This window comes from Argentina silus (assembly GCF_951799395.1).
Source record: "Argentina silus genome assembly, chromosome: 12".
NCBI classification, from domain to species: domain Eukaryota; kingdom Metazoa; phylum Chordata; class Actinopteri; order Argentiniformes; family Argentinidae; genus Argentina; species Argentina silus.
Window position 1 is genome coordinate 21,083,260 of NC_139666.1, and position 20,839 is coordinate 21,104,098.

Sequence of the window (20,839 nt, forward strand, 5' to 3'; positions counted from 1 at the left end):
AGCAGCCCCTTCACCCACCACCCAGGGGAGGCTGGAATAGGATCCCTAGCGCCCCAGCGCCCAGGCAGGCAGGCAGGCCAAAGCCAGGCCAGGGCGGGGCGGGGCAGGGTGGGGTGGGGTGGGGTGGGATGGGGGTACTGGCGTGGAATTGAAGGATAAGCAGACGCAGGGATTGAGAACAGGAAGTGATGATTTAAACAGAGTGCCAGAGACACCTGAAACCACCAGGCGTCAGGGGGTCTTTCACTGGTGAAACTGTTGAAACATCAATAAGCTACATGCCAGTTTAGTGGAAAAAGGTAAGACTTGCGTCATCCACTTAACGTCTACGATCCACTCAGTATCAAATATGCTGCAATAGGACCTGATTGACATCCGTTGGGAAGGATTGAGTTTTCAAGTTTGACAACACACAAAAAAAAAAACGTGTGAAAAGAGACGTACTAACAGCACACACACACACACACACACACACACACACACACACACACACACACACACACACACACACACACACACACACACACACACACACACACACACACACACACACACACACACACACACACACACACACACACACACACACACACACACACACACAGTTCTTATTTTGAATAAGACTGTTACTAATGACCGGCATTCCCAATAACATTGAGTTACATGAGTCCACAAAACAAAGTAAAAGCATTGGAAATTAATTGAGGATCAGTGGGTATAGCGCATCACATATATAAGATCTCCCTGCAGACCCTCTCCCTCTCCCTCCCCCTCTTTGTTTTCCCAAACCCCTGTCATTGCCATGGCACTTTGGCTGCTATTGTCAACAACCACGACTAGCCGAGCCACCCCTGCAATCTAGCCATTAGATCAGATGCTATTAGAGAGGACTATTACAACTCAGTCAACAGCAGAGGCTGGTGGGGATCCTGCTTTTAAAAGGCTTTATCTAATCTAACCAACAGGGATGAGTTGGACTTTGAGTTCCAAGCAGGGTAGCTTTGTTCCGCCAGGCCTTGTTTAAACTGGAAATAAAACCCACTCAAGATGAAACCCTGTCTTCATTGGTTGCTCCTTTGAAATGCTTGTCTAGAGTACCAGCTTTATGAGTAGGGACCAGATAACGACTAATTATAGCCCCTACCTGGTACGCAGAGGGTCAATTAAGGTCTGGTACCGCCGGCCCGAGACAGTTATGGCGGTTAAGTTCCCTCTCAGGACCTCGCATTGGATGTGCTTGGGAAGGCTCTGTGAAGGGTCCCCTCCCTGAAGGTAAACCTAACTGTCTCTGATAGCCACATGAAGGTGAACGGAGGGGCCACACTTGACCTGCGTGGCTGAGGGCAGAAGTGGCTCAATTGATCGATTACTCCAACGAATAATCACATTCTTCCTGCTTGGCTGTGTCAGTGCTCCGACGTGTGTGTTTGGTTTGTGCTCTTTGTCTTGGATAACGGGAAACCAACGATCCTCAACAGTCAAGTGTGTCAACGAGGAACACTGATACCGCAGCTGGGTCTGCGACGATACACAACACACAAACAATACACACAAACAATACACAACCCACAAACAGCACACAACACACAAACAATACACTGCACACAAACAAAACTGACACAAACACAACTACTCAACCACAGAGTGTACATACAATACTTCATATATACAGTATATATGCCAGTTAGCAGTCGGGCTCATTGTAATGCATGGAATGGAATGAGATCAACCATGTGTGTTTGATACCATTCCTCATTCCATTCCAATGAGCCTGTCCTCCGATTTCTACCTCCACCAGCCTCCACTGATACATTTTTTGTTTTTATGGTCCTCGCGGGAATCGCACCTCCCAACCTAAGCTTTGCTAGCGACATACATACATCTGAGTACCAATTGAGCCACACAGGACATACACCACATTCAGGACACACACATGAGGTGTCTCCACCACTTTGTGACCAGCCGGCAGGGTTCCTTTACCTCTGTCCCACCCCTGCTTCCCCAGTGCTCCGGGCGTCCACGGTGGGGCGGGCGGCCGCCTCTCCCAGGCAGAGGAGAGGCTCTGTTCCCGGGCCCAGCCTGTCCAGCGTCAGCCTAAGTGCTCCTGACAGCCTCACCACACAGTTATTAACTATGATCCGCCACCACAAGCCCGGGCAACGCCGCCGAGCAGAGCGGAGAGGGGAGGAGGCCCCGTCGACGGGCGAGAGAGGCTCCGCTCCACACACAAAGGCCGCTTTCACCGCACCCCACCCCCCCCCCCCCCCCCCCCCCCTCCGGCATCCCCAACCCCTCCCCCCACACTTCCCCCATCCTCAGACACACTAATACATATTTACATCATTTCATATGCACATAACATTTCTAATATGGCCCATTCATGCAGTATGGCACTGGGCCTGGTCGATGTTTTGGTTGAAGTGTCCCGCTGGGGAGGCAAGCGCTTGACAGTGATGGTTAAACTAGAGGAGGAAGAATAAACCTCTATGAATTGGCAGAATGCAAACGTACAGTCAGATTTGGTGGAGTTTGATCGCTTTTGAGTGATTACTGCTGAGGAGGGTTGTTGTATACATGGGGCCTAAGAGGGGACGTTTGTCTCGCTTGCTTTGCGTTGCCTGAAACACTGTCCGTGTCCTTTCATCCAGATAGGTGGTCTGTATGGCTTGTTTGTCCTTCACTGGCACTCCACTGCCTGGCCACCCCTTCCCGGGGATGTGGGGAGACCAACGAGGCAGCAGTCCCTTCAAACGACAAAATGGGTCATTAGACTCCAAAATCGGGACCGAAATAAATAAATTTTTGAGGGGGGATAGACAAAGATACATAATGACAGCTGACTATGTTTAGCCCCCAAAAGCATTTCGATAAACAGCAGCTCTTCCCCCCAGTAACAGAAGGGCTTAGTCGCCGGATTGTAAAACCCAAAGCCACTTTTCCTGCCCGCACTTCCCATAATTAGAGCCCCACAATTCACTGTTGAATAGTTGAGGCTTTTCCCTTTGAGGTGACGGGCTTTTATATAGCAACACGACATACACAGGCGAGCAACGGCCGTCCCCAGCAGTGTTCAAAGCCTGCAGCGGGCAGGAGACACGGCTGACAAGCATTATTCCTTACAAAAGCTGCCTTTTGTTTGCTTTATGCTCAGATCCCACAAATTGTAGGCTTTGTCCATCAACATTTCTTTTTTCGGGCGCCCTCATTTTTTTCCCCCTCCTCTTCCCCCCATCGACACATGTTGGTGCTTAAATACATTGATAACCACACTGGGATGAAACAAATGATATGTTGTCTGTTCAACTCATCCCTGTCATTGCTCTTGAGTAGGTGGGGTTGGGGGATGGAAATATGTGTGTTATACTGTATATATATAATAAACTTTTCATAGGTTTTGATTACTGCCAATAAACAAGACTTTATGCGTACCCTAAAACAAGAGTAAAATAGCTGTCATCCCCCATTACTAAAGCCCAGTTCCAAGCCGGGTCAAGCTCCATTAACTGAGCACACTGCCAAGTCAGTCCAGGTCAAAAACCCCGCCGGCGCCGCCTCAGCCTGTCGCCTCAGACGACGCTAGCTAGCTAGCTGGTGGATTGCACAATTACACATCACACAGCCAGAGCCTCTTAACCCCGGGGCTACACTTAGGACTCATTACTCCTGGAGTCAAGTGTGATCCCTCCTGCTTATCTGAATCAACGGCTCACATCCCACAGAGAGAGAGGGGGGGAGAGAGAGAGAGAGAGAGAGTGAGAGAGAGAGAGAGAGAGAGAGTGAGAGAGAGAGAGAAGGAGAGGAAGAGAGAGAGAAGGGGGGGGGAGAGAGAGAGAGAGAGAGAGAGAGCTGTGGTTGGACTGGGGTCCCCTCCCCTGTGGGGTACGAGGGGGGAGGTGTGCCACTGCCTGCCATCGTAGAGGCAATGCTGCCCTCGTGTGCCTCTGTGCTAGTAACTGCAGAAGAGGATGGGCTTGGATGGGATTCTCCACCCAGGAGTGTGCACTTGTGGACTGGTGTGCACAGTGCAAGCATGGCTGGAGAACAGGGGAGGCTGGTAGAGGTAGAAATCGGAGGACGGGCTCATTGATATGCGTGTTTGATACCATTCCTCATTCCGCTCCATGCATTCCAATGAGCCTGTCCTCCGACCTCCAACCTGAATCTAAACCCAACCTGAACGCAACCAGAGTCTGCATAAACTGTCTGGCTCCGGGGAGGAACCTCCTAGCCTGGGGGAGCTGGTGTGCAAGGGAGAGGTGAAACACAGACCCTTTATCTGTCCCTAATCATCAACCAACCCCCTGTTGTTGGACTTCCTCCAGACTGATAATGACTAAGGGATGTGTGGTGGGTTCTGGAGGAAACTCCCTATACCACAGCCTTACTCTATCACTGTGGGAGTTCATTATACACACACACAGAGAGAGAGAGAGAGAGAGAGAGAGAGAGAGAGAGAGAGAGAGGGAGAGAGAGAGAGAGAGAGAGAGAGACTGCACACACACAGGCATTTTGGTCACCACGCCATCATTGCTAAGAATATGGCAAAATCTGCATTAGAAACCTGACCCCGATATGACAGATTTCTTGGGAAAATGGGTAGTCTGTGTGGGGGAGTTGTGGAGAGACAAAAGCACCTCCATTAACACAAGAAGACCTCCCATTATGCTCATAAACACACAAAAACAAGTGGGAAGATTCACTCACCCACCCCCCCCCCCCCCCCCCACACACACACACACACACACACACACACACACACACACACACACACACACACACACACACTCTGGTAGGCAGATGCGTACACAAGTCACCACACCATAAAGTCGCCATACTGAATAGATTCCTGTGGACATCCCCTGCCGCACCCAAGCAGACAGACTCCCCGACAACCTTCCACCCACAGTCCCTCCTCCCGCCCACACAGACGAGGTGGGGAGGTGTGTGTGTGTGTGTGTGTGTGTGTGTGTGTGTGTGTTTGAGGGGGTTGGTCTGGGGACAGGGTGACGCGGTTGAGTCTGATCGAGCCCCTCAAGTTCAGTAGAGCAGCGACAGTTGAGAGAGTGAGGGTAAGTGGAACCACCTGGGTTACAGACAGAGGTCAGACCCTACAGTGAAAACAGGGGTTAGGCGAGTGTCAGACGGACTGCACACAAGTGGGACGATCCTCTCTTGAACACAAGCGCACGCACACACACACACACACACACTTTCCACAATATGATTATAGACCTCACAGCCCTATATTCTTACCAATAAAACTGGGCAATCACAGCTGTAAAGCCATAATCAATGCTGAAGATAAGGGAACTGCCCATCGACAGACCTCCACTGATCACTAAGAATACTCTATCTATAAGGCCATAATATTCACGGGAATAGTAGTGTCACGCAACTAGGAGCTAAACGGATGAGTCCCAGTTGAAATAAAGGTTAATGATCCCTTTTTAAATAAGAGTAACAATACATTGATGAAATCACAAGATGCAGGTTACACAGAATTGGACTTCTCTGGTACAATGACACACGTTGGTTGGAGGGCGCTGTCCTGAGTGGGTTGTCCTGAGTGGGTTGTCCTGAGTGGGTTGTCCTGAGTGGGTTGTCCTGAGTGGGTTGTCCTGAGAAGGTTGTAGAGGGACAGACCAAGGGTGCAAGGTGTCCATCAGGGGAGGCTGATGGAGGTAGAAATCAGAGGATGGGCTCACTTTATTGCATGGAATGGGATGAGGGATGTTATCAAACACACACATTACAATGAGCCCGTCCTCTGATTTCTACCTCCTCCAGCCTCCTCTGGTGTCCATCATCACATTCACAGCTGAGGATCCCATGAGTCTGAAATAGGCATGAGACAGTGCAGCGATGGCTGGAACCAGCTGTCTGCCACTGTTCTGCTCTGCCACAGGCGAGGCGGGGAGGTTTGTGTGTGTGTGTGTGTGGGTCTGGGGACAGGGTGTCTGAAGGCAGTCAGAGACAGTGCAGTGTTGGCTGAAACCAGCTGTCTGTCTGCAACTGTAATACAACAGTTCCTGAGAGGTGGAAATGAGTTTAAAAAAACAAACTTGTATGTACATTTGGAGGAAATAGGGTGGATTTCCAAAAGATAAAACAGTATCTCATCCTATGGAATTTCTACTATGCTAAATCCTACATGTTGAAATCACTGTAGCTCTGCCTCTCATCATCATGTCAGTCTTCTTCACACTCTGCCTGTTCCAAGAGCTGCCACAACATTTGTTTAGACTTGCTGCCCTCTGCTGGTTATACTCATATCACGCCTTTAGACTGACTTGCGTACTCTCTGATTTTGCGACCGCAGCATCCCGCTGAAATGAGGAGGATGAAAGTTGACTACATGGCGCTATACTGTATATAACCACAGTACATTTAGAGAAAAACGCCCTCTAGTGTTAAAACTATTAAACTACTGATGTACGTCAACATAGTCGTAATTAGCATGTAGCCTAGCAACAGTCAACCTCAGATGTGCCTACTCTCATCTCATGCTCTTCTCCTCAGTCCCACTCCCATGATGACACTCATGTAGGTAGGCTCTGTGTGTGTGTGTGTGTGTGTGTGTGTGTGTGTGTGTGTGTGTGTGTGTGTGTCCTAACAGTCAACCGCAGGTGTGTTGGGGATACCTACTCCCTTCCTTCGACTACTTTATGATTATAGAAACTCTGTTTACCAATAGGGCTGGGCATTTTTTCAAATCAAGAACCTACTCAGTATTTGTATAAACTTTTAATTGAATTTTCAATTGAAAAGTACATATTTTTCCCGCCAGTAAAACACTCAGGAAAACGACCTGTTATTCACAATAGTCCCTTTCTGTCAGGAGGAGTAGTCCAGAGAACAGTCGGGCTGAGAGGATGAGCAAGAGGTGAGACTGGTGACAGGGTGGAGACGGAGAGAGAGTCGCCAGAGTGTAAACCCACCCTGATGATGATGTTAAACCGTGCCGAAGAAGTCGACTCTCGTCACAGTGGCTTTTAAGGAGACAGAATGCTCAAAAACCTTGCACCACTGACACCAACATATCTAAACTGAACATACAGTCGAACACTAAATTGTTAATGACAATGATCTTTGTTCTTTCCTATTTACAAAAGTGTTATTGAACAGAAATATGACAGGGAACCAGGTAACAGAATATATTTTAGGTGGGGGGGGGTTATAATCGCTCAAGTTGACAACCTCGTACATTCATAAAACTGTTATGAAAGGAACAAGGGAGTAGCATTCAAGTCTTGAGTTGCTGAGTTCCATAAGAGGATGTGGACTGTGGTGACTCCATGCCTCAGTCCTGCTCCTCTTCTACAGCTCTGTCAGTTGCAGGGGAGGCTGGTGGAGGTTGAGATCGGAGGACGAGCTCATTGTAATGCATGGAACGGAATGAGGAATTGTATCGTTTCACGTTTCACACCATTCCTCATTCTGTTCCATACATTACAATGAGTCCGTCCTCCGATTCCTACCTCCGACCAGCATTCACTGATCAGTCGTGAACTAACCATGCCCCCTATTGCGCACAGCGCATATAAGCCTGGAATAACAACGACTCAAACCTGGCCTTAGTGGGAGTGAATTTACTGACTATCATATTTGTATTATTTGATTTCAGCGAATCACACGACTGCGAGGTGTGGCTCCGAATCAAGGTGGGGGAGGTGTTGTGGGAGATGATGGATGCAAGGTAAAGCCAATGCGTCAGGAGTTTCTCCCGGTCTTTCTATTGGGTAAACGAAGACCATGTTTGACACGTTGGTCCACCAGACCTTCCAAGCATTTGGGTGGAAGTGTCTGAGTGCAAGGTCAGTTGTGAAGAGAGCAGAGTGGCTCTGATGAACCACGATGTGATAGTTGTAGTGGTTGATGCAGTAATGGACACTGAAGGTGTGTTGACTTGAAGATCCAAACTCTCCAAAGACAAAGAGGAAGATAAAACAAGTTCCTTTGGAAAAAAAAGTGGGGCAAGCTAATTAAAAACGATAAATGCCATCGTTTCTCACCATCAATGAAAACAACAAAGATTTCTTAAAAAAAATACTAACAACATTTTGCCACTGTTAGAGTGCAGAACATTAAAAAATAAAGCACAAATCAAGTCCACCCATCCTGAGTACAATCCGAAAACAATAAATACACCCCCCTATGCTTGCTCCTTCAAGTGTGTGTGTGTGTGTGTGTGTGTGTGTGTGTGTGTGTGTGTGTGTGTGTGTGTGTGGCCGAGAAATCAGTCCAGGCTGTGTCTGCTGAAGATGTGTCAGTATCCCTGTAGTCCGTTGTAAACCTTCTGTATGGACGTCTGCTTCAGCAGACTCCTCACTCCTGCAACAACAAAAGCATGGCTCATTAACTACAATACTGTGCTATCCATCATGGTCAGGGCTCACATTACACCCCATCTGCCCAGAGTGAGAGCAAAAGTTTGGTGATGAAATTTCACTTCCTAATGCTATAAAAATACATTTGACCAAAACAATATGATCCTTCATGTTGTGAATCGTTCAGTGGGGTATTTTTCGAACATATCGTTAACTTTTTGATCCAAAAAGTCGGATTTCGGAACCGAATACACCCGGTAATAAGAACCGAGCACTGTTGACAAAGCGGAGTTGTTGTCTCGGAGCAACTTCTGAGGAGGTACATGTTGTGTAATAATCTGTTAACGGATTGTGATGGAGACATGCGGTTTGGATCATTGACTCTTGGGGGTGCCCAACGGAGATCATTGTTACTTTTTTTGGGGGGGGGGGGGGGGGGCTAAGCACATTGCAGTATTTCAATTCTCCATGAGTACACCAAAGATGGCTGACATGGAATGTTGATTTGCATGGGCATGTCTGTTCTACTCAATTCTAAGCCCTAATTCTAATTCTAAGCCCTCAACCACATCCTTACCCTCTTTCTGATTGTCGTCCAGCTGCTGCTGTGGGAACTCAACGTCAAAGGAGACGATGAGGGAGCCGCGGATGTTGTTGTTGTCAAAGTTGGGCAGGCCTTCTCCCTTCTTCCACAGCCGGGCACCAGGCTTGGTGATCTTGTCCCTCACAATGTGGACCTGTCACAGGGGAGGGAGGGGGGGGGGGGGTCAGATGTCAAACACAAAGTGTGTATGTTCATTCATACTCACCTTATGGCTATCGTATTCGTGTGTTCATGTGTGTGAGTGTTTGTGTGTGAGTCATTCGTACACACCTTATGGCCATCCAGGTGTGTAATGTCCATCTCAAAGCCGACCAGGGCCTCCACCAGGGAGATAGTGACGTTAGTGAACAGATCGTCTCCTCTACGCTCAAACACTGGATGCCTGAAGGGACACGCAGACACACACATTCACATCACTAACTCATCCCTCAGCATGCCTTAGCTGCAGCAACAAGACATGACAGATAACCATTACTACACAAAGCCTTGGCAAATCAGAAGTATTTGTATAGCGCTGTTTACAAGATAATTGCGCAAAGAGCTTCACAAAGAGACCTATATACGGTATATGGATTGGTGGAGCACAGCCTAAAACTAGGCATATCCAACTAAGTACACTGAACTGTTTGCAAAGTAGAGAACAAATAAAGAGTGCAGTCAGAATCTAAGTCAGCATGTATGAAATAAGTTGCTCATACTTCATGACTTTGATGCGGAAGCGTAGATCGCCAGGCTCGCCATCGATGTGAGGTTCACCTGTCGAGAGACAATAACGTAGATGAGAGATCCAGACGACACGCTACAAACAGTCTGTACGTCACAAACGTCACAATGGAAACATAACTGGAGACATACGTCACTTATGACTGCTGGCAAGAGTACATCTGAGCAGTTGCTGACGAATTGTAAATACGTTCTGATTTGGCCTAAGGCTGACTACATTTGCGGGTGAGGTAAACGGAGTAATTCACTGGAATTATCCTGTCTCTAAAATTGACGAGTGTCTCCAGCTTTGTTTACATTCTGCGGTTTGTGACATATGGACTTTCGTAGCGAAATGTCAAACATCAAATATAAAAAATATGATGTTGTGTTCACCCTCCTCTTCTTGATGGCTAAGTGGCAGCTTACCTTCACCAATGAAAGGGTACTCCATCTCATCTCTCACACCCTGTTCAATCTCCACCTCCAGAGTCCTCTCCTCATTCACCAGCCTGGGAGGATCAAGATTACAGAGCAGTCATATCGTTACAGATCTCCATAGAACTGGAGAACTCTTTTGGCTTGCCATGGCGATACCTCAAAACAATCGTAAAACACTGAAATATTTTCCTTGGCTAAGGAATTCAACTTTATGCAATGCCCTTAAACAATATTCTTAGGTAAGTGGAAATGATCTCTTAAGTTAAACCCTTGAGTAAAAAACAGATGTTATATGTAATTGGCCACAGATGTTTAATTTCTATGTCTGTTGTACATTACTATCTTCCCATATTTGTGTCTCGTTTTGTTTGTTTTTTCCCCCCTGTTTTTATATAAAATGTGCTTTATAAATAAAGTCAGACTAATTCAATTGTATTATCATAATTCCTGAGTGTGTAAAGGACCTGTCCTGGCCAGAGACTCCCGTCTTAACAGTCTTAACCAAATGCACAACCACTTACTTTATATTGGGGCACTCGTCACAGACAACTTCCTGGGTCATCTGGAAGCGTCCAGGACCAAGCTGTGTCGTCCTCATTTCCTGTCTGCAGTTACATTTCCTCTTCCCAGGGGCCTCTTTGGCTATAGGCTTGTTGCGCACAACCTGGGTGTGTACGCAGGTGCATTTATGACAAACAGAGGGAGAGACAGGTGAGCATGTGGTGGATTGGGGTAGGACTGCTGGAGCACACACAACATTCAAGTCACAGAGCATCCTTAGGTCCACAGTCAGGAGCCTTTTCTCAACCGTTAGAAACCCGACTCCTCACGTCCTCTCCTCCGTTCTCCAGCCGTGGCCTACTGAAAACTCATTGGAGGAGAAGATCCCTTTTCATATTATCCTCCAATGCTTTCTGAGGACGACGGGAGAGGAGGACGGAGGGGAGGATGCGAGGAGTCGTGTTTCCTTATAAAAGAAAAGGCTATTGTCAGAGCTGCTGCTTACCTCCACAAAGTTCCCAGAGTACACCTCTTCCAGTGTGACCTCAAGGTCCAGGACAATGTCATTTCCTCGGGGGATGTTCCTGTCCTGTTGTTGCCGGTTCCCTCCAAACATGAATCCAAAGTCACCAAAGAAACTGGGAGAGGAAACAGAGAGCGAAAGAGAAGGATGTCAGAGGTTTTATTTGTCTCTCAAATCTCAGTATTTACATCTGCATAGATTGACCATGGTTCGCAACTGGAATTTATTATCTCAAAAGCCTTTTGTAAATGGAGCACTCATTACCAGGTTAGGCCCTGGTAAGTCTTTTCTGAGAATGACCAGGAAGTTCAAATATATACTCACGGAACACTTTATTAGGAACACCTGTACACCTACTCATGGTGGAGGTGGTGTAATGGTGTGGGGAATGTTTTCTTGGCACACTTTGGGCCAGTTAATACCAATCAATCACTGCTTGATGGCACAGCCTATTTGAGTATTATTGCTGACCAAGTGCATCCCTTTCATGGCCACAATTTACCCATCTTCTAATGGCTACTTCCAGCATGATAATGCCCCATGTCACAAAGCAAAAGTCGTCTCAAACTGGTTTCATGAACATGACAATGAGTTCAGTGTTCTTCAGTGGCCTTCCCAGTCACTGGATCTGAATTCAATGGAACACCTTTGGGATGTGGTGGAATGGGAGATTCACAGCTTGAAAGTGCACCTGAAAAATCGGCAGGAATTGTGTGATGCAATCATGTCTTCATGGACCAGAATCTCAAAGGAATGTTTCCAACATCTTGTGGAATCAATGCCATGAAGAATTGAGGCGGTTTTGAGAGCAAAGGGAGGCCCTACCCAGTATTAGTATAGTTCCTAATAAAGTGCTCGGGTGAGTGTAGATTAATTATTAGGTTCATAGCAACCTATTAATTTTGGTAAACCTGGTTCAGAGCAACGTATTCAGTTTGGTAAATCCGGTTCAGAGCAACCTATTCAGTTTGATAAATCCGGTTCAGCGCAACCTATTCAGTTTGTCAACCTACCTTGAAAAGATATCATTGTGAGACCCGTGATGGCCTTCCTTCAGTCCGTCCTCTCCGTATGCATCGTACTGTTTCCTCTTCTCTTCATCAGAGAGCACCTACAAACACCACATCAATGACAGCCTCTCCATTAATACAATAACAAAATAATGTCATCATGTTACAGAATAACATCATTCATCATCATTTGCATGAGAAAATTTGCACCATGAAACCAAAGAGGTCACAACGGAATCTGTTCTTAAAAATTCTGTGCATGGAAGAAATTGTGTTTGATTTGTATTTGATATCACTTTCCAATTCCTATCACCTTCGAAATAATCATCAATTATTTATAATTCTTGAAATTGCGTCTCTTTCTTTACTTTGTCTGATTATGGCTTTGATGCAGGTGCACGTTTTGTGACAGTTCTCTGAACCGCTGCGAAGGCTCCACGTCGTGTTTTGCAGAGCGTTCGCGGCCCACAGTATGAGCCAATCAGAGGCAGCCACACGGGTTTTCTTGGCCAATCAAAATGCCATATCGTTTCCAACAACAACCAAATAGATCGCGTCAGTTCCTTACAAAAGACTTTTGTATCGGTGCCTCGAGCGCTTCCTCAAATGAATGAAAGAGAATACAAAACCCCAGTAAAAAACTACATGACCCCTCGTCACGTTACAGTTATAAACGTCCATTAGACACAAAGCATTAACATAGCATCATATCTCTTAAACACTCACATGGCATTTACAGGGGATTTAAAATCTCTCAAGACAACTGCATAATATGGGCATTGTTTGAAGCAACAAAAGCATCCTCAGCAGAGTAGCTGTGCGTTCTTGGGGACACAGAAACGCAATGCAAAGAAATAGCACATAGCTACGTGACATCTAAAAGCAAGACACATAGTACAGGGACGTACAGGAGGTCCATTCCCTTGTTCTACCCACCTCATAGGCTGCCCCAAGGTCTGCGAATTTGTCGGCGGCTTCAGGGTCATCCTGGTTCCTGTCGGGGTGCAGCTGCAGAGCCAACTTTCTGTAAGCCTTTTTGATGTCCCTGACAGATGCAGCCTTGGTTACTCCCAATATCTTGTAGAAGTCTCGCCTAAAGACGAGGAAAGACAAGGAAATTAGACAGTCTGGCGATATAGAACTGTTCCATGACATGTTGTTGAGGGATAGATGTGGGGATCAAATGTGGAGGAACACTGCTGTGTTGATGTGAGCTTAAGATTTCAGGACAAGCTTTACCCTCAGACTATCCAGGTACCAAATCGACTCAACTCACTAGCTATACCTGAGCTCTAGTCTTGCTGTTGTGACATAGCTAGCTAGCTACTACTACTAGCCTACTCCTCAGTCAAATACATCGTATACATGAAACAGACGTTAGTTATCTAGCTAGGCCGATATCTTTATAATCAAAAAACAAGACCCAAGGTTTACATAAGAACACAAATATAACTGTAAATGTTAAAGTTGGAATTGCTACCAGCACTGTCTCCCCTCTCAACACATGGAAAATGGGATTCAGCAGCGTAGACCAATCACAATGAAACATGTGTACCAGCTGGCGATACTGTTCTAACGTTGCACAGGCGGTGAAATCAGGTACAGGGAACAAATACTTACCCTGCAAGTACTGCCGTAACAAAATAGAGAAATAGACAGCAAACACTGCACAGATTCATCCCTTTGGCGGCCATAGATCCCAGTATTTTTGTCAAGAAGAAAGTCAGAACACCCCGGCTTTTTCCTGCTGTCTGTCACCAACCTTCTTCCGTCTGTCAAATGAGAACCGCCTACTTGCTGTCCGGAAGAACCGCCTCTCGTCTAAAGCCCACCCACCTCTTAAAGGAATACAACTTATGCATTTTTACCCTTTCTGTTGATGCGTACGGTGTGCACCAAACTCAAACCATTTCTAACGTGCACTTCAATATGATCACCTATGATTTTCACTTCACGTGCTGTGTCTGGAGCGCTAGGGTGCATTCTGGGCGCGACCCTGTGACGGTGACGCGCGCGCAACAGATGGGAAACATCGAGGGCGCCAAATAGGAAGAAGAACGTCGGACGTCGTGAATAGTTGCCGATCAAAAAAACCCAGTGCCGAAACAACAAACGATACTATAAACCAGCTGGTCAGTAAGCTACGAAACCTTAATTTCACTTATGAAGGAGCTTTACCACCTGTTGCTTTCCTGGAACACCGAGGTGGGACTAGACATCACTTGGACGAGGAAATAGCTTGAAAGTAAGTCAAATGCTACGGTTCTCTTCTTCAGCTTCAAACAAACACCACCAGCTGTGACGCAACATATCCAACCTACTTAATGTATTTATTTTGCGACAATAAAGTTGGTTATCTGCTGCAGTTTGTTTCGCTGGTGTGATGAGCAGTGTTTTGATCGTGTCTGGCAGCCAGTTGTTGTCATGGGAACATCATGCGTCTTCAGTCTGGAGAAGAAGCAGTGCAGGTGCATCTGAGATGGGCCAGACAAACACCAGCAACACAGAGGTGGCCAAGGCCAAGCAAATCCGCTCTAGTGTGTGAGAGTGTGTGCACTTGTGATTGCATTGGAATGAGCAGTCATGAGATAGGATAACGTTTGCATAGCCTATTAGTTTGCTTGCAAGCTTAAACAATGTCCCAGTCCTTCACATGGGTTGCTTTTGTTGAACGTCATCACTCAAGTGACACCACTGACTTGTCAAGCAGGTGGAACTGTATCATGCAATATCTGCCAATTGACAGTTCAGTGTAGTCAAAATCTAGTCAAAACACGGTGTTCTTCTTCGATTCCCTTGATAAACATACAAACTTGGACCTCAATGCACTAAAGCTCATGTTATGATACTATCGCACCATCCCACCATTATTATGCATCTCTCCCCCCTCCCTCCCTCCCTCCCTCCCTCCCACCCAGATCTGTCAGGTCCTCAACTCTCTCCCCCCCCCCCTCTCTTATCCTATTTCCAGAGATGGAGCCGGGTGGTGTGACTGTGTGTGTGTGGCCACGCATGGAGCCCTTCCTCTTGGGAGCACTGCAGGTGGCGCCCCCTACCAAGCTCAATTTGCACTACCTGCGCAAAATGGCTGCCTATGTGCGCACACGAGAGGGCTGTTTCCCCTTGCTGGGCTGGCCCATGTGGCGACACATTGCCTGTGGCAAGCTGCAGCTCCATGAGGACCTGGCATGGCTCTACTTTGAGACCTTTGACCTGCTGTTAGGCCATGCCCCTGAAGAAAGGTTGGAGTGGGCGGAGTCCCTGTCTCAGTGCTCCTCCCCCAGAGAGCTGGACCGTCAGAGGACCAAGGTGAGCATAGGAGAGAGGGGGCAGAGGTCAGAGAAGTGTATGAGCTCTTCATTGACCCCAGGTCAGGGCAGGCTGGTGGAGGTAGAAATCAGAGGATGGGCTCATTGTAATGCATGGAATGGTGTGTTTGAAACCATTCCTCATTCCATTCGATGCACTACAATGAGTCCGATTTCCACCTCCACCAGCCTCCACAGGGATAGTATTACTGACAGACAATATCCCATTATATATTTCAATGCACTCCTTTTATGTGGTCTGGTTTTGACACAGGAGTCTGTTCATTCTCTTATCTTACTATTGTTCATTAGACTGCCCTATGCTAGGTATTATGTATGTGTCAGGGAAGACAAGACTGGTGGTAGGTAGAAATCAGAGAATAGGCTCATTGTTGGTATATTGAATGGTATCAAACACACATATTTGCACACATGTTTTGATACCATTCCTCATTCCATTCCATGCATTACAATGACCCTGTCCTCTGATTTTGACCTCCACCGGCCTCCCCTGCTGTGTGTTCAGATGTTGACAGATGTCTCTCATCTCTCTGCCTCCTCTCTGCCAGTTGTGTGTGGACACTCTGCAGTTCCTCCTCTTCCTCTACATCCAGCAGCTGAACCGCGTGTCTCTGCGCACCTCTCTGATTGGTGAAGAGTGGCCGAGCCCCCGAGCCCGCTCCCCGTCCGCCTCCTCAGACCGCGAGGCTAAGACAAGCTCCCAAAACAAGGTCCGGAATGACGATACTCCACACCCTGACAACATAATAGCATTTTTGCCTTTAGTGTGTATAACTTTAAATGGCAGACTGTTTTACAATGAAATCGTACCCTAACTAATTCCCTAACTGAGACGTTATGTCCTTGCATGTTTCTTGAAATGCATAGCAGATTGGTCAATGCTATTTTAATTCTTGGATACCTCATTAGCATAACACCGTTATCCCCACGTCCTTCACTAATTCCATGGTTTTCTCTCACGGCCCCTCCTGTTGCCGGGAGCAGAACTGGGACGACCAGGCCCACCTGACGTTCATCCAGACCCACCTGTGTGAGCTGCTGGAGCTGCTGGTGGAGCCCGGCCAGCTGTCAGGCTCCGGCCAGGCCATACGTGACAGCCAGGTGTCCCTGGAGGCCCTGCAGGGCCTCAGTCTGCTGCTGGAGGGCTCTGTGAGCCGGGGCAGGACTGTACACCCCCTCCACAGGCTCCTCTCCAGAGCCCCTCTCCAGGCCCAGGCCGGCTACTCCAAGCTCAGCCGCTCCTTCCCTCTGCACCAGCTAATGGAGTGGCTGCGCAAGGCCCTGGTCCTCAACCCCTTCGGGATATCAGCCTGCCTGCGCTCGGGGAAGAAACTGGCCTGGGCCCAGCAAGGTAAAACCCTATCTCCCCCCCCCCCCCCCCCCCCATGAAGATCAGTGATGATGTTTAGTGTCTCTGTAGCCATTAGTTACTTGTGTGATAGTGTAGCTGTTGTTCCTTGGGAAATTAGGGAGCCATCAGGAAGTGTGTGTGTAGTGTGTGTGTGTGTGTGTAGTGTGCATGAGTGTGTGTTAGTGACAATGTCGCTGTTCCTGTGTCCTCCAGTGGAGGGAGCTATGAAGAGAGCCAAGATTGCCCGCAACACCCACATAGCCCCCCCTGGCAGCCGGATGGTGCTGATGTCCCAGGTGTTCAAGCAGACCCTGGCCAAGGACTCAGACAAGCTAGCTGGAGCTAACATCAAGCTGCACCGCTGCAGTGAGGCCTTCATCTACCTGCTCTCCCCACTCAGGTTAGCTCTCCCTATACCCTATGTATAGTACAGCCTCAGGTGTGGTCTGTCTCACCCAAGCATTAATAAAATATCAACATAAAATATCAACAATGGTATTGACGACATATCAACTGTGATATCATGTCAGGGGAGGCTGGTGGAGGTAGAAATCGGAGGACGGGCTCATTGTAATGCATGGAATTTGTGTTTGATACCATTCCTCATTCCATTCCATGCATTACATTGAGCCTGTCCTCCGATTTCTACCTCTACCAGCCTCCCCTGGAGTTCACGATAGAGGTATACTCGGTACGTTCACTCCCGCAAAAGCCAGGTTTGAGTCAGTGTGTGGTGGTGGCAATGATGATGATGATGATGATTATTCTAACATTGACCTCCCTGTCCTCTCCCCATTGTGCTGCAGGTCTGTGAGCCTGGACAAGTGTCGTAACAGCACCGTGGTCCTGGGTCCCGTGGAGACCAGCGTTCACATCCAGAGCTGTGACAACGTACGGGTGGTGTGTGTGGCCGGCCGCCTGGCTGTAGGATCCTCCTCCCACTGCACCATCCACGCCCTCACCCCCACACGGCCCTTACTCCTGCCTGGCAACACAGCCCTGACCCTGGGCCCCTTCCACACGCACTATCCCTCCCTAGAGGACCACATGGCCAGCGTAGGTCTGGCCGTGGTCCCTAACCCCTGGGACCAGCCTCTGCTGGTGGGGGTGGAGGGGACCACCCTAGACCCGGGCTCCTTCCGCCTGCTGCCCCCCGCCGAGTTCTGCCCCCTGGTTGTGCCTTTCAGGATGGAGGGGGACACGTGTGAGGTGCCGGGGGGGCTCCCGCCGCCGTACCAGAGAGCTCTGGAGGGACGAGAGCAGACGGTACAGGACTGGCAGAAGGCGGTGAAGGATGCCCATCTGAACAAGTGAGTAGTACCAGGACCGTTCTCCCAAAAACGTTCTCCCTGTTCGCCCCCAAATGTGTCAGCAATGGAAACTTGACAAACACGCACAGAGTGGGAACATAAAGTGCTTTCTATAATCAATGAGGCTCCGCACCGACCACTCAGCTTGTCAGATATGGGACTGTGTTGAGAGGTTGTCCGTAGCAGAGTTAGGGTTAGGCCAGTGTATGCACTAAAACTGTACCAACAACTACCTCCACCAGCCTCCACTGGAACAATGTTGTTTGTTCTTAGCTTTCACTGTAACTTACTGATTGATACACTTTTAGGAGGTAAAACGTATGCACTGCACTGGTGTGTGAGACCCTTGCTCTGGTGGGTAGTCTTTTATTGTTTAAAGCCAATTCCAACAGTGAGTTCTTGCCTGTGTGCTTCTAGGGAGCAGAGGCACCAGTTCCAGGCCCTGGTGGAGCAGAAGTTCCATGAGTGGCTGCTGGAGACGGGCCACCGTCAGGAGCTTGACAGCCTGATGCCCATCAACACCATCACCACCACCACCACCACCCCATCAGACCCCACAGGAGCGGGAGGAGGAGACTGGGTCGACAGAGACAGCCTGCTGGAGCACGGGTCCAAGGAATCCAGACAAGAAGGGATGAGGCGGGCAGTGGGACCGACGCCTACAGCTTGCTGACTTTGGGGTCCTTGCGTGTTGAGTGTGATTTTATGACATACCTCTCGCCTCACTTTGCCTCACTGTCACAGGCAGTTCGTTGGTGTAGGTGTTGGTGTTGCTGCATTCTGTTCACAGCTCCAGGCAGGCCTGGATCTAAGCTGGATACGGAGGGTGGAGGGGGACATGGACTGGCTCTGGTACATACTGTACAGTACAGCAGGGGAGGCTGGTGGAGGTAGAAATCAGAGGACGGGCTCATTGTAATGCATGGAATGGAATAACGAATGGCGTGTTTCAAACCATTCCTCATTCCATTCCATGCGCTACAATGAGTCCGATTTGTACCTCCACCAGCCTCCCCTGGCATAGTATTTATACAATTTGTCATTCCATTCCATTCGTCATTCCATTCCATGCATTACAATGAGCCCGTCCTCTGATTTCTACATCCACCAGCCTCCACCGCAGTACAGTCCGGGTCCCTTTATGCTGCACAGCTCTTAGCCTCACGCCTCCCGCCCCCGGTGGAGATGCTGCTTGTAGAGCACTTGATGTACGATAGATGAGAGACAGGGTACCTAGTTAGTCACTCAGGATAGATACGTGTCTTTGTTTTCTTGTTCCTCTGCGTACCAACGAAACAATGGAGAATCAGGTCCTTAATGATGCGGAGACTTGACTTCATCCAGGAAATAAATGTATATTTTTGTTCATGATGTTGGAAGATAAATATGTATTTAATTAATCTGTCCCTGTATGAATAATATGCCTTTTTCCGGTACCATTAAAGTCAAGATGTGATGATTTCCAGTGGATGTGCCTCCTCCAATGCAATCTCTATGTATTTAGTAGGTACCTCAATGGGTACTACCTCAGCCCAGCGGCTTGTTGACTATAATTCCCACCTCTAAGAGAATGCACTTGTATATTGAAAACAAAGTGCTTATAAGGGAGCAGTTTTTCCCTGTTTCATGGGTCAGGGGAAGACAGACCAGGAATAAAGATCTGTACTGTAAAAGATGCTGATGATGCTGCATAACATGTTCACCTTGTTAGTCCTTTCACTTTTGAAGGCCAGTGTGGAAAAAGATGGAGAAGATTGTATTATTATTATTATTATGCCGTTACTGCTGTAGCTTAGTTGCCCAAACCTTGCCTTTCTGTTTAATTGCACTACTATGTCTTACACAGTTACAATGGAAATCATTTGCAATGTTTTCTAAGTGCACAATTTTGTTCCGAGTTAATAGTAATAAAAAATAAATAGTTAATAGTAGTAAAATAAACAAATTAGTTTTTTTGCCTAAATATGCCTCATTTCATCATTGATGTGCATGTATTACAACCAGACGGTCTTGGTTGCATTCTGGGTCGTGATGAGTTGGCGTGACCCTATTGTGCCAATTCAGGGCAAAGGGACTGCACTGGTGCATCAACTGGTTTGGCTGAACCTAGAGGCCAGCAGATGTGGCACAGTACATGTCACCTCAGTCCCTCCCCCCTTTGTCCTTTCTGTTCATTCATTGGTTACAGAGGAAGAATGGAAGAGTGATTGGCCCACACACCTTCATAATGAGCAGGTGTATTGGACCACCTGACATCGTTTACATTTATAATGAGTACATTAACACACCTTGAATTTTTGACCCTTTCATGCAATATAGTTTGAAAAAGATGATTTTATTATTATATTAGCAATATGGCATCAATATACCACTACATCTGGAGCTTTACATTTGGCTAAATCTTGGCATGATGTGATGGGCATGGGCACAGACAGGGTGGGGGGCATGTTGGCAGAGTGGCATGTGTTGTGGTATGGGGGGGAGAGGTGAGTTGAGGGGCATTTCAGCCAGCCAGCAGAGAGGGGGTCAATGGGCACTCTCACCAAGCTGCCATTATACCGTAATCCCGCTTCGCTTTTCTGGAAAAACTGAATAGCACTAGAATCACTGACTCAATTTTTGGATCTCATTTTCATGACAAAGCGATTGTTCCCCTCATGCCTCCACTGTTTATAAAACTCGGAGGCTGGGTATATAAAAGGGCTTGATGAGCAGCTCCAGAGACATCCAGACTTCAGGGA

The 20,839-nt window shown here is 47.7% G+C and overlaps 2 protein-coding genes across 2 annotated transcripts; one reads left to right on the forward strand and one right to left on the reverse strand.

The window, feature by feature from the left end:
- Positions 1-6,746: 6,746 nt before the first annotated feature.
- Positions 6,747-13,870, reverse strand: dnajb11 (DnaJ heat shock protein family (Hsp40) member B11). The gene is made up of 10 exons (XM_083681390.1): positions 13,729-13,870; positions 13,045-13,201; positions 12,112-12,209; positions 11,081-11,213; positions 10,596-10,738; positions 10,063-10,145; positions 9,630-9,687; positions 9,202-9,313; positions 8,905-9,064; positions 6,747-8,331 (listed from the first exon to the last, which is right to left on the reverse strand). Exons 1-10 carry the CDS (start codon positions 13,800-13,802, stop codon positions 8,267-8,269), a joined length of 1,083 nt encoding a protein of 360 aa, XP_083537516.1. The 5' UTR covers positions 13,803-13,870; the 3' UTR covers positions 6,747-8,266.
- A 326-nt stretch (positions 13,871-14,196) lies between these two features.
- On the forward strand, positions 14,197-19,997 carry tbccd1 (TBCC domain containing 1). The gene is made up of 7 exons (XM_083681387.1): positions 14,197-14,353; positions 15,080-15,417; positions 15,986-16,147; positions 16,422-16,788; positions 17,002-17,188; positions 17,595-18,098; positions 18,516-19,997. The coding sequence occupies exons 2-7, from the start codon at positions 15,082-15,084 to the stop codon at positions 18,769-18,771; spliced, it is 1,812 nt and encodes a 603-aa protein (XP_083537513.1). The 5' UTR covers positions 14,197-14,353; positions 15,080-15,081; the 3' UTR covers positions 18,772-19,997.
- Positions 19,998-20,839: the final 842 nt, after the last annotated feature.

Bases quoted from the DNA above. Each gene is read 5' to 3' on its own strand.
- dnajb11 (XM_083681390.1), bottom strand. From the start codon at position 13,802: ATGGCCGCCAAAGGGATGAATCTGTGCAGTGTTTGCTGTCTATTTCTC. The intron at 11,214-12,111 runs GTAGGTTGACAA...TTCCTCTCCCAG, and splicing joins CACAATGATATCTTTTCAAG to TTTCTTTGGTGACTTTGGAT. The intron at 10,739-11,080 runs GTAAGCAGCAGC...GTACACACCCAG, and splicing joins ACTCTGGGAACTTTGTGGAG to GTTGTGCGCAACAAGCCTAT.
- tbccd1 (XM_083681387.1), top strand. From the start codon at position 15,082: ATGGAGCCGGGTGGTGTGACTGTGTGTGTGTGGCCACGCATGGAGCCC. The intron at 17,189-17,594 runs GTTAGCTCTCCC...ATTGTGCTGCAG, and splicing joins TACCTGCTCTCCCCACTCAG to GTCTGTGAGCCTGGACAAGT. The intron at 18,099-18,515 runs GTGAGTAGTACC...GTGTGCTTCTAG, and splicing joins AAGGATGCCCATCTGAACAA to GGAGCAGAGGCACCAGTTCC.